Source organism: Struthio camelus, chromosome 1 (genome assembly GCF_040807025.1).
Source record: "Struthio camelus isolate bStrCam1 chromosome 1, bStrCam1.hap1, whole genome shotgun sequence".
Taxonomy (NCBI): domain Eukaryota; kingdom Metazoa; phylum Chordata; class Aves; order Struthioniformes; family Struthionidae; genus Struthio; species Struthio camelus.
Genome location: NC_090942.1, coordinates 151,028,507 through 151,038,638, shown reverse-complemented (window position 1 = coordinate 151,038,638; position 10,132 = coordinate 151,028,507). Strand labels below are relative to the sequence as shown.

General features: G+C 41.7%; 2 protein-coding genes across 3 annotated transcripts; one reads left to right on the top strand and one right to left on the bottom strand.

Annotated features, from left to right (window-relative positions):
* Positions 1-269: 269 nt before the first annotated feature.
* UNC50 (unc-50 inner nuclear membrane RNA binding protein) lies at positions 270-6,179 on the bottom strand. 2 transcript variants are annotated; one of them, XM_068923967.1, is made up of 7 exons: positions 5,906-6,179; positions 5,308-5,449; positions 4,657-4,940; positions 3,588-3,708; positions 1,235-1,374; positions 1,055-1,156; positions 270-423 (listed from the first exon to the last, which is right to left on the bottom strand). In XM_068923967.1, the coding sequence occupies exons 3-7, from the start codon at positions 4,934-4,936 to the stop codon at positions 287-289; spliced, it is 780 nt and encodes a 259-aa protein (XP_068780068.1). In that variant the 5' UTR covers positions 4,937-4,940; positions 5,308-5,449; positions 5,906-6,179; the 3' UTR covers positions 270-286. The 2 variants fall into 2 exon arrangements, with proteins under 2 accessions (XP_068780068.1, XP_068780060.1); XM_068923959.1 differs by lacking the exon at positions 5,308-5,449 and having other exon boundaries at positions 5,906-6,040.
* COA5 (cytochrome c oxidase assembly factor 5) lies at positions 6,092-10,089 on the top strand. Its single transcript, XM_068923980.1, has 3 exons — positions 6,092-6,296; positions 6,766-6,849; positions 8,867-10,089. Exons 1-3 carry the CDS (start codon positions 6,195-6,197, stop codon positions 8,906-8,908), a joined length of 228 nt encoding a protein of 75 aa, XP_068780081.1. The 5' UTR covers positions 6,092-6,194; the 3' UTR covers positions 8,909-10,089.
* Positions 10,090-10,132: the final 43 nt, after the last annotated feature.

Sequence of the window (10,132 nt, the reverse complement as noted above, 5' to 3'; positions counted from 1 at the left end):
CAGTAAGAATTATGCTAAATAGACTTGTTGCAGCTAAATTTAAGCTACAACGATGTACAAGTAATTTGTTTTTAGCAATGTACTGCAAAAGTATTCAAACAAAATTGCTAACATGTTTACTGTTGTAAATATTTTAATAAAAATTACACTTCAAGCTTTTTTTTTACACAATTATCTACAATAAAGAGAAATTTACAACCATTTACAAAAAGCTCTTAACTGTTTTTCTTTATGTCAAGACAGCTAAGATTAAACCAAACTAAACATGATACATGAAGTCCTGTTTTTATTTCACTCTGTATTTATAAAAAGAACAAAGCATCTTGGTGAAGTTCCAGCCAAATGCTAATGAGATCAAATAGAGCATGATGAGAAGTGCGAAGGGATACAAAAGAATAGCTGTGTTCTTCAAAAATGGCAATGCTGAAAGAGAGGCAGTAATCGGTGAAGCAAGTATAAAATAGTGCTTTTTCAAAAAAGGTCTGGTAACTGCTATATCTAGAATGGCCTTGGGGAAAAATAGCAACAAAGGTACTTCTGTGCCATCTTCATTACAATGCCAAGTTTGTCACCTCTGCCATACTAGTCCTACCATTATCACAGATTATCACAGATTTCAGAGTACTTGAGTTAATTACTATAGCTAAGCTTCCGGGAAACAGTTTTACCTAAAACTATATTCTTAATCATTACAGAATTTCTATTTAAGGCAAATATTTTGTTGAAGTAGGTTTAGAGAGGAACAAAATAAAAAAACTTGAGTTGCCATAGCTCAAAGGGAACAAAAGTTGCTAATATAGTAAAGAATGTGATAACCATATATATGTATATCTCCATATAGCTATATAAGCTTTAGCTATATAAGATATCCACCTAGCTGAAAATAGGGGTTGGAAAATTTATACCAAACTTCCTTTACTGTGAAAGAAGAATGCCTTTACCCCCCCCACCCCATATGATCCTATGCTTTACAAGTCAGCAGACTAAAATAATGTTCTTGTTTTTCAGTCAGTTATATTCTGAATAATAATAATAAGATACTACCATTACTTACCACTGTATCCTAGGAATGTCACATAGATGTAATAGCCGATTGCAATCAGCCATAGCGTGTTCCCAACAAAATACCCAATGACTGAATCGGATATGATGACATCTGAAAAAGACAATTGCTCTCAGCTGTTTTGATAGGGCATAATTTTAAAGCAGCGAGCACATAAAATATTCTACTTACAATTGATGAAGAACAGTTGGATAAAATGCAAAATGACTAGAAGTGGATAGAAAGCATTCAGATGAACATCAAAGGCATATCCCCACTCCACATCATAGTCTCGGTTCTGCTGCTTTACCAAATACTTATTAGAAATGAACCTACATGAAAAGATATTTGAGAAGATTGTTAATGTGAATATGTAAAGCTGAATTGCATAACAGTGGTTTGAGGTAGTGAGCCATACAATATCCTAACTCAGAGCTGTGAGAAAGCAGTTTCTGCTATTTGGGAGAAAAATATGCAAGAATTACACAGACCAGACTATTGTTGAATCATTTCATGTTAGAAGTATAATTACTTTTTTTGCATTCAACATGCAGCTGAAATATCTTGCAGCTAACAAACAGCACCAGGGTTTGGTTTTGTTTGTTCATTTGTTTTGGTTTTTTTTTTTTTTTAAGTGGAGGAGTGCTACAGTTTATCAATGCAGTTACAAGTTGCCAGCAGTGCTGCCACTCCTGTTCCAGATGATTTCAGGAAAGTGCTTGCACATTACCTCACATCAGAGATGATGTATTTCATTTCTACAGAAATGGCAGCCTTTAGAGACAGAAAGAGGTCAGATTAACGCTCTTCAGATGAAACCATTCTCTTTGTTACAAGCAGGTGCTAATCAAATGAGCATTGCCTTGTTTTTGTTCTGGTGACATCAGGAAGTTCTTCTCATTTAGAACTGGACCAAGAAGTCAATATATGTGCAAAAGTAAATAGTTAGAAAGACCAGAACTTTCACTGTAGTATTCTCTGAAACACTCTTAGTGCCATGGGCAGGGTCAGAAAGAGGCAGAGCCTGGATGCAAGGGGAAGCTACTGAAAAAGGCGGAGCCTGTACCAGAGGAAAGGTCTTTATCTCGCCAACAGGGAGCCGGGTGACAGGTATTTAGGCCTGTAGGAGGCAGGCTAAAAAACAGAGGAAAAATCAACCAATGCTGAAGTCTTTTTGGATCAGGATAACACAGCCCTAGGCTTAAGAATGCTTGATCCACAAATTGCTGGAGGATGAAAGCGGCTATTACTTAGGGAAATATTACAATATGCTCTTCCCCAAGCATGTTATGGGCTGCTCTCCCAGACTGGACGCTAAACTAGATGGGTTTTTCATATATCAGCTACAGTTCTTGTATGTAGTTGATCCTGAATTTTGCAATTATAAAGGAGTATTTCCAATGTCACTGTTTGAAAGGAATCCATCCTTTTTACTGATCAGCATCACTATAAGATGTCTCTGAAGTGCTCCTGATTCATCACAAATTCTTTTTTTCCACTACTACCACGACGAGTTCTTGGTAGAGAAAATTCTTTTGTGCTCTCACCTTGCCCCACTGCAAGTGACTTCCTGTTGTTCCATGGCTCCCTCGCTGACCTGGCATACATCTATAATATGCTGAGGCCTGGGTTACGAACTCGCTCGCTACCGTCTCTCCCCTTCTATAAGCCAAATGGAGGGCAAAAAGTGACAAAAGCAGAGGAGCCACATGCAGGCAGACCTCTGCCACATTTCCATAAGTCTATTGCTTTTCCTTTTTCAATAAGCCACAAAAGAGAGACAAAAAATGGCAGGGCTATTTTCGCTTCTGCCCTTACTTCCTGGTTTCAGTGCGTATAATTACAAGTGACAACTGTTACCTGTGTGCAAGGAAGGAAGAAAATTAGCCTTCTTTTCCACAGCAGCCTGGAGAACAGGAAAACCAACACCTAAGACAAGAAGCTGTTTCACTGTTCCTACACAGCTGGTAACTTTCCTCTTTCTGGGCCTGAGAGCAAGCCTGCTCAGGAAGCTTAGCATGTGCCTCTGGGCGTTACAGGATAAAACTGACAGTGACCACCACCATTGGAACAAAGCTGACATGCATGAAATAGAACCAACATTGATTGTAGCAGAAATAGCTAAAATGCTTCAACAAGAAGCATGGGCCAGTTTTATATTGCCCCACTTAAATATTATCGTCATTAGGCCTGCATTATTTAAGCTATTTACTCAACCAAAACAGGGAATGAAGGATTTTTCTGATCACCATGTTTGGGATTACTACCGAAGACCAACCAGCACAAGAAGAAAGAAAACAAACTGAAACATTCATCATAATACAAACTTTCTAAACATGAATCTTCTTCTGCAAGAAATAGTAAAGAAAAATGTCATTTTTTTTAAACTAAGGTTTGAAGTAATAGGCACAGCAGCACAAAAACCTATACTCATATCTACTTTGTAATTTTGCCCAAAACAGAAAAATAACTATCTTGCAAACAGAAGAGGACCACTGATGACCCAACAGCAATACTGAATTCAGTTTCAGACATTACTACTTACCACATTAAAGTTGCTATCAGAAGGCCAACCCCTACACAGTCTATGAATACCACCCAAAGTAGCAGCTTTATTGTTTCAAAAAATCCCATGTCCAGCACAAATCCAAATCCCACGGTAGACACTGAAAAGAGAAAAAGAGATTATTAAAATTAGCTGTAGAGAAAAGAAAGAGACCTTAAATCGGCATGTTTTTAAGTGTGCTGTTATGAAATCTCCAGTATTTCATTTTTATTTTCCTCCTTGAGATTTTCAGTCCAACAGCCCATTTTCCCCCACCAAATACTAGGTATGGTGCAATTTGTCATAATATAATTCCTTTCACAGGTCGGAGAACATTCATCTGTACTTTGGCTTAACAATGTCATAGCAAATTGCCTTGCCCCAACTATTTTTAAAAATTGACAGAATGCTACATAGAACGTTTGTTTTATAAAAGCTAATTGTTAACACAAAACATGCATTTGGAGATATACACTTTTATTTCAGAGTTAAAAGCTTTGCTGTTACTATCAGCAATGCGCTGTATTACAGAAGACTAGGACAATACTCTCCTTATGGCATTTTAAGTTCAGTCTTAAAAGCTACATGTGAGAGACTTTGATTGCTGACAACTAAATTTTGCAATATAAAGAAACTTCCTGGGGGCTCTATTGTAAAAACAGTGTTTTATTTGTAATGACTTACATCCTCACATCTGCCAAACCATGGGTTCAGCATTTTTTTTTAAACTAAATCCCTGCTATGTGCCATGGGTTTTTTATTATTGGCTTCGAAGCTGAAGGGAACCACATAGTTTGGGATGCAATAAAACAATGAGTTACAATAAAGAGCTTTTCCAAGACAACTACATAACATCTGCAGTTACACATCCTCCGTTTTCTAATTTCTACCTTAACCTCCAGCAGGTTATGGCATCATTTTTTATTGTATTTCGACTGAAAAATAACCCGTACATACTGGTTGTCTTTGTTCTGTGGCTAGAAGAAGGACTACAAAAGTTCATCCCTGAACTTGTAAAGAATCACCTTTTCCTCCCTCTTATTTAGGCACTCTGTTCCTGGGCACTTACCACACAGCCAGATACTGAGAAGTACTAAGAAAGCAGGATCATCTCTTGCCCACTGGTCCTTCGTTTGTTTTCTGTAGTGAAAGTTCCTATAAACCCTCTGTGGTGAAGTAAATAGGTAGAGCATCTGCCACAGAGCAAACTCAAAATCCATCTGTCGGAAGTGGAAGAGCCTTCGCAAGTACTTGTAGCGCTTTGCTCCAGCCGTATGCCTGGCAGCATCTCTGGAGTTCAACGCACCATTGCCCTGGTTCCGAGAATTAACTGAAGTAGTTGGCAGCATTTTGCTGGAGAAGAAATTTCAGAAAATGCATTTATCTTTGCATGTAACAAGATTAAAAATTCATGTCCACATGCCCCATTTGTAATACTGTAGCCAGGAAAACAAAACTGCACGGGTACAAACTATGACGTTTACGTGCGAGACAGACAGATAGGGTGGTCAGGCAGTCACCTAAACGACTGCTACTACCTGCCAGGGATGGAAAGTTAAGAGCAGGCTGTTTTGCTTCCAGTATTGTTTGCCAAATAAGCCAAGCGTTTATTGCTGGAAAACACTCCACCGAGGTGTTCCATCTCAGAGAGCCGTTTGCCTGCTAAGAACATTTCCATCCCTGCCCTTTCGGTGCAGAAGGGGTGCCCGCTGGCACTCACCTGCCTGCTGCCCGAGGGGCCGGGACGATGCTGTAAGGCCTAGAGCCGCCAAGGCAAGACGTCTCTGCGTACTAGGTATTCTTACAGTCGCAGCGGTAGCTTCAGGCAGTCACAACTGACTTGCTCCCCCGGAACCGGATAGCTAGGATATACAGAGCGACAAACCGGGTGAAGGGCCGAGGTCCCCCAATCCCCAGGTGCGGCGCTGAGCCCAGTCCGGCCCGGCACTGCCTGAAGCGGCCTTGGCCGACGGAAGCAGCCCTTGAACCCCAAACCGCAACGGGGGGACCCCCGCGCCCGCTCTGCCAGGCCCCGGGGGGACCCCTCCTTGAAGAGGGGCCTGCCCTTCGCCACCGCAGGCACCCGGGCAGCTCGGCCGAAACACCGGCCTTCCCCGGCCGCCGCCGCGCCGGGGGCTGGCCGGCAGCGGTCCCCTCCCCCCCCGCACCCGCCCCGCGCCAACGGCCGCCGCCCCGCCAACGGCCGAGCTCGCCCCGCCCCGCCCCGCCCGCGGGGAGCCGCGGCGTCGGTCGGGGCTGCGCTCGCGCCCCCGGCGCCGGAGCGGGGGGGAGGGGGTGGGGGGTGGGGGTGGTCTCACCTGCGCCTCCGGGCCGCGCCGCCGGCCCCCGCCTCACCACACGCGCGCGCACGCGCACGACGCCACGGCTGCTTCCGGCAACGTCGCGCGCGAGCCGGCAGGCGCGTGACGAGAGAGCGTGCGGCCCCTCCCCCTTCCTCCTCCCGCCGGAAGCGGCGAAGGGCGGGATGGCCTGGGGGGGGAGGTGGGGGGAGGGGAGTGCGCGCTAAGATGGCGGCGGCCTGGGCTGCTGCAGGAAGGGTAGTGGTGGCGCTGCGTTGGAGCGAAGCGCTGTGCTGAGCCTGCCGCGATGCCCAAGTACTACGAGGAGAAGGAGGAGGACGGGCGGGCTTGCGGGGGAGTGAGGGAGGATCTCCGGCAGTGCCTGCTGGAGAGCCCCTGCGTCCTGGAGGTGAGTGTCCCCCCCTTTCCCTCCCTCCCCCGGGAGAGGCTCGTTCCTGAGCAGTCGTTACGGGACGTTGTGGCGGGGCGGCTCGGCGGCGGGCGCCGGGCTCCTCCGTTACGTCCTGCCCTGCCCCCGGCGGGGCGGGGCGGGGCGGGGGGCGCGAGTTACGCTTCAAGTTGTGACAGGCCTCAGAGGCGCGACGTCTCCGAGGCACGAAGCGCCCCTTTGTGTGGGGAGAAGCGGTCTTGTGCCGCCGGAGTAAAGCCCCTGGCGGAGAGGAGCTGTTATTTGCTCCCTTTCAAGTCTGCTAGCTTCCCTTTTCAAGCAGGTTACCAAAACGTAACTTAAGAAGAAAGTATAAGTTAGTGTGCCTCAGTAAAGTTCTGGCTAAACCTTCTCTGAAGTATGTTAATGGCTCTTTGTGCTGCACAAATTCATTAATTTCTTTTTTAATCCCCTATTTTTCATCTAACAGGAAAACAAAAGCCCAAGACAATGCCTGAAGGAAGGACACTGTAGAAGTTTGCAAATTACATTTTTTGCATGCAAAAGATCGATGGTAAGTGTTTGTGTTGTGCTGTTTTGTGCTGCACAAGCCTGGTAGCTTTCTTTCCCTTTCCCTGCTTTCTGCAGGAAAGCACACCTAGATTCAGCAAAGCTGCTTTCATTAAGCAGAATAGTTCTTTTCTTCCAATTCCCTTTAAAATTTGAACTTTATATAGCATTTTCATTAATCCAAATAAAGTTTATAGATCGTGACTATGATTTTAAAAATGCGTATTTAAATCAAAGTAGACTTAGAATGTGACAGGTAGGATAAATGAAGTAGATAATTTTTGCTGTTCTGAATAAAGCTTTGTAATATCAATAGACAAGGCAATTGTAAAGAGTAGGCTTAAGAGGCTAACTTTTATCTATGAAGTCATTGGAAGAAACACGCTGAAAAACAGTCTGTTTTTCTAGGGAGTTAGCTATCAAGTATGGTAGTGAGAGGCTTATAAAAGTGTAATTGTAGAAAGATTTTCCCATTTTTGATAGGCGTTCCTTGTGTAAAAGTATCTTACTTGTACTGCAGTAATATTAAAAATAGTTAAGATGTGGCAAAAATGATGTCAAAGCTTACTAAGACTGAATAGTGCAAAGCTCACTTCTGTACTTGAACAATTGTGATACATAATGCGGAATACAGGAAGGAAGCTGTGCCTGAACTTTTTTCCCCATTATGTGTTTTTCACCTGAGCTTCAGCAGCTTTTTATTCCTCTCCTGTACGAGCTATATTAGCTCATATAGAGAGTAACAAATTAGTGTTTCTGTAAACAAGAAAAAACAAGTTTCGCTGTATGTTTAATACTTCAAATACTTAGGTATTTGAAACTGCAGCTGTAGTACATGTATCTCCAGGTGCCAGATCTGTATTTTTTGTTTGTAAGTCACTGAGGGAATCTGATGAAAATCAGCTTTCTAGCTAAGCGCCTGCAGTCAGGTAGAAAGAGACCTGGTTCTTATATGATTCTATTTAAGTGTTCTGAATTATAAAGAGTGACGTTCTTCTTGTCCTATTGAACTATGTAAATTGCAGTGATGGTACTCGCCAAACTGGTTACTTGGAATATTAGTGAGGCAAAAAGACTATGAGCATTAGACACTAAATATAGATAGAGTTTGTGCTAGCTTCAAATCATTAGGGTTTTTGCTTCTTGTTGTTGTTCAGGGAATATACTCTCTTGTTGGATGAGTAAACCTTAGTACAGTTTAGGTACTTAAATAGGAACAGGGTTTAAAGTGGAAGCTGCTGGGTGATTTGACAAGTTGTACTATCCAATGCTGTGTTTTAGCTCTTCAGTTTTATCACAGTTCTGAATTCTGAGAGAGAGTTAGTTAATGGAGGTAAAAGATACTACTTCTTCACTGAAGCGCGTTCAGTAACTGCAATATAAGCTCAGAAGAACTGTTCCGATATCAAATTATATTTTTCTACTGTACTGGGAAAGAACTTGCAATTTACTTTCAGTAAATGCTGCACAGTAGCTTTATTTTAGCTTATGTTCCATTCAGTGCCCTTTTTTTTTTTTTTTTTTTTTTACAAACAACTTCCCAGAGCAAACTTAGTTTTTACGAGTTGAATATTATGTCAGTTTTTTACTGATGTTTTTAGACACTTTCCACACAGAGATTTGCAGTGACTCCCACTTAACCCAATCTGAATTTTCCTCTTTCAGTTTACTGTTAAGTTTGGAAAAGCAGATCTAAGCAGATTTACACTGCTTTGTTTCAGTGTTTTCCCTGCCAGCCCACTATGCTGTTCTGTCATCTACGTTATTACACTGTTTATTTCAGAATGCACAAGATGCTTATCGCTTAATGTTACCTTTGTGTGAAACTTAAAATGACAGAATATATGTTTCATCTGGAAAAGTTCTCTGACCTGTTGGCTACATCATCGATTTTCTTTATGGTGACTTCTGCTCTATTCTGTGCTTTTCTCTGGTTTTGTAAAGTGTCAAAATAGCACAAACTCTCTGAAGTATTTTGCAAAATTTTATTATGCTGTTTATATATTGACTTCAATCTTCAGTTGGACGCCAGAGCAAGATTCAGAGGAAGAAAGGGATACTGAAGCCCTCATGAAGAGAGCCAGCCATGGGAAATTGGGGTTTGTCAGCACTTTATACAAAACAGAGACTAAAGAAAGAAGATTGTGTTTGCAGCATCCCTGTATGCAGTGTTTTCATGGAAGATATCTACTTCTGAAGATTCTGATAGATTGAGCTGGATGTGCATTTTAAATGTTAGAAAGAAAGCAGACACAAAACTGCAAGTTCTGGCCAAAATAGGTACTTTTCATGCACTTGTAATAAAATACTTAAAATCCAAAATAAGCTGCAGCAGTTATTTTTGTGTTTTGAAGTGAAGTTGAAGTGAAGTTGTCATTAGTGATTTCTGATAACCTTTTACTACTACAAATAATGCAAAATTTTGGAAGTTGGGAGTTCACTGAACTAGTATCTCATAGGATACCTTAGGACAGAGCTGTTGTTTCCTGACAGGATGGGCTGACCAAGGCTATGAAATATATGTGCTAGCTGCTTCCTTCCCAATGTGTTTATTAGTCAATAAACCTGCACTGGTAGATGCAGGAGTGATGTTTCTGCAGTCCCACATGTGCAGGATGGCATCTCTTTCATCTTGCTACAAATTTCTTTTAATATGATGATTGATGCATGTGTTTATTTTTACAGTCCAGTCTCGCTGGACAGCTAGATTAAAATTTGGGTTCTCGAAAGTAAAAGATATCTGATTTATCTTATAGTAATTTGTCTCTTCATTGTATCAACACAGGTGCAGGAGAACTATAGCATTATTCTCTGCAATAGCTTGAGAGCTGTATGCCAGGATTACCTGTATGCTAATTATATTTCTTTGGATGGGGAGGGGAGGAAAGGAGGAGTCCCTCACATGTGAACAGTTAAGGAGGCTATGGTTGCTGTTGCTGAATTTTAGAAGTATCTACAACAGTATTTAAGTTCCTCTGAGATGAATCTGCACCAAATTTTTTGCTTTATTTTCCAAGGAAGTATATAAATATTAATCCAAACACATGCACAGACTAGGGATGATGATTTAGACTCTATTGTGTTTATTGGAAATTGCATTCCACAAATTTACTTTGTAATTTCTGAGTATTTTTCTTATTTTTACTTCGTCGATTCTCTCTAAATTCTTTGGTTTGTCTGTATGGATGTAAAATGTTCAAATTGCCATTCATATTCACTAAATTATTAAATACTTTTAAAAATGTGCTCTTATGTTAGTTTTTTTTTTACTTATGTTTACAGAATTT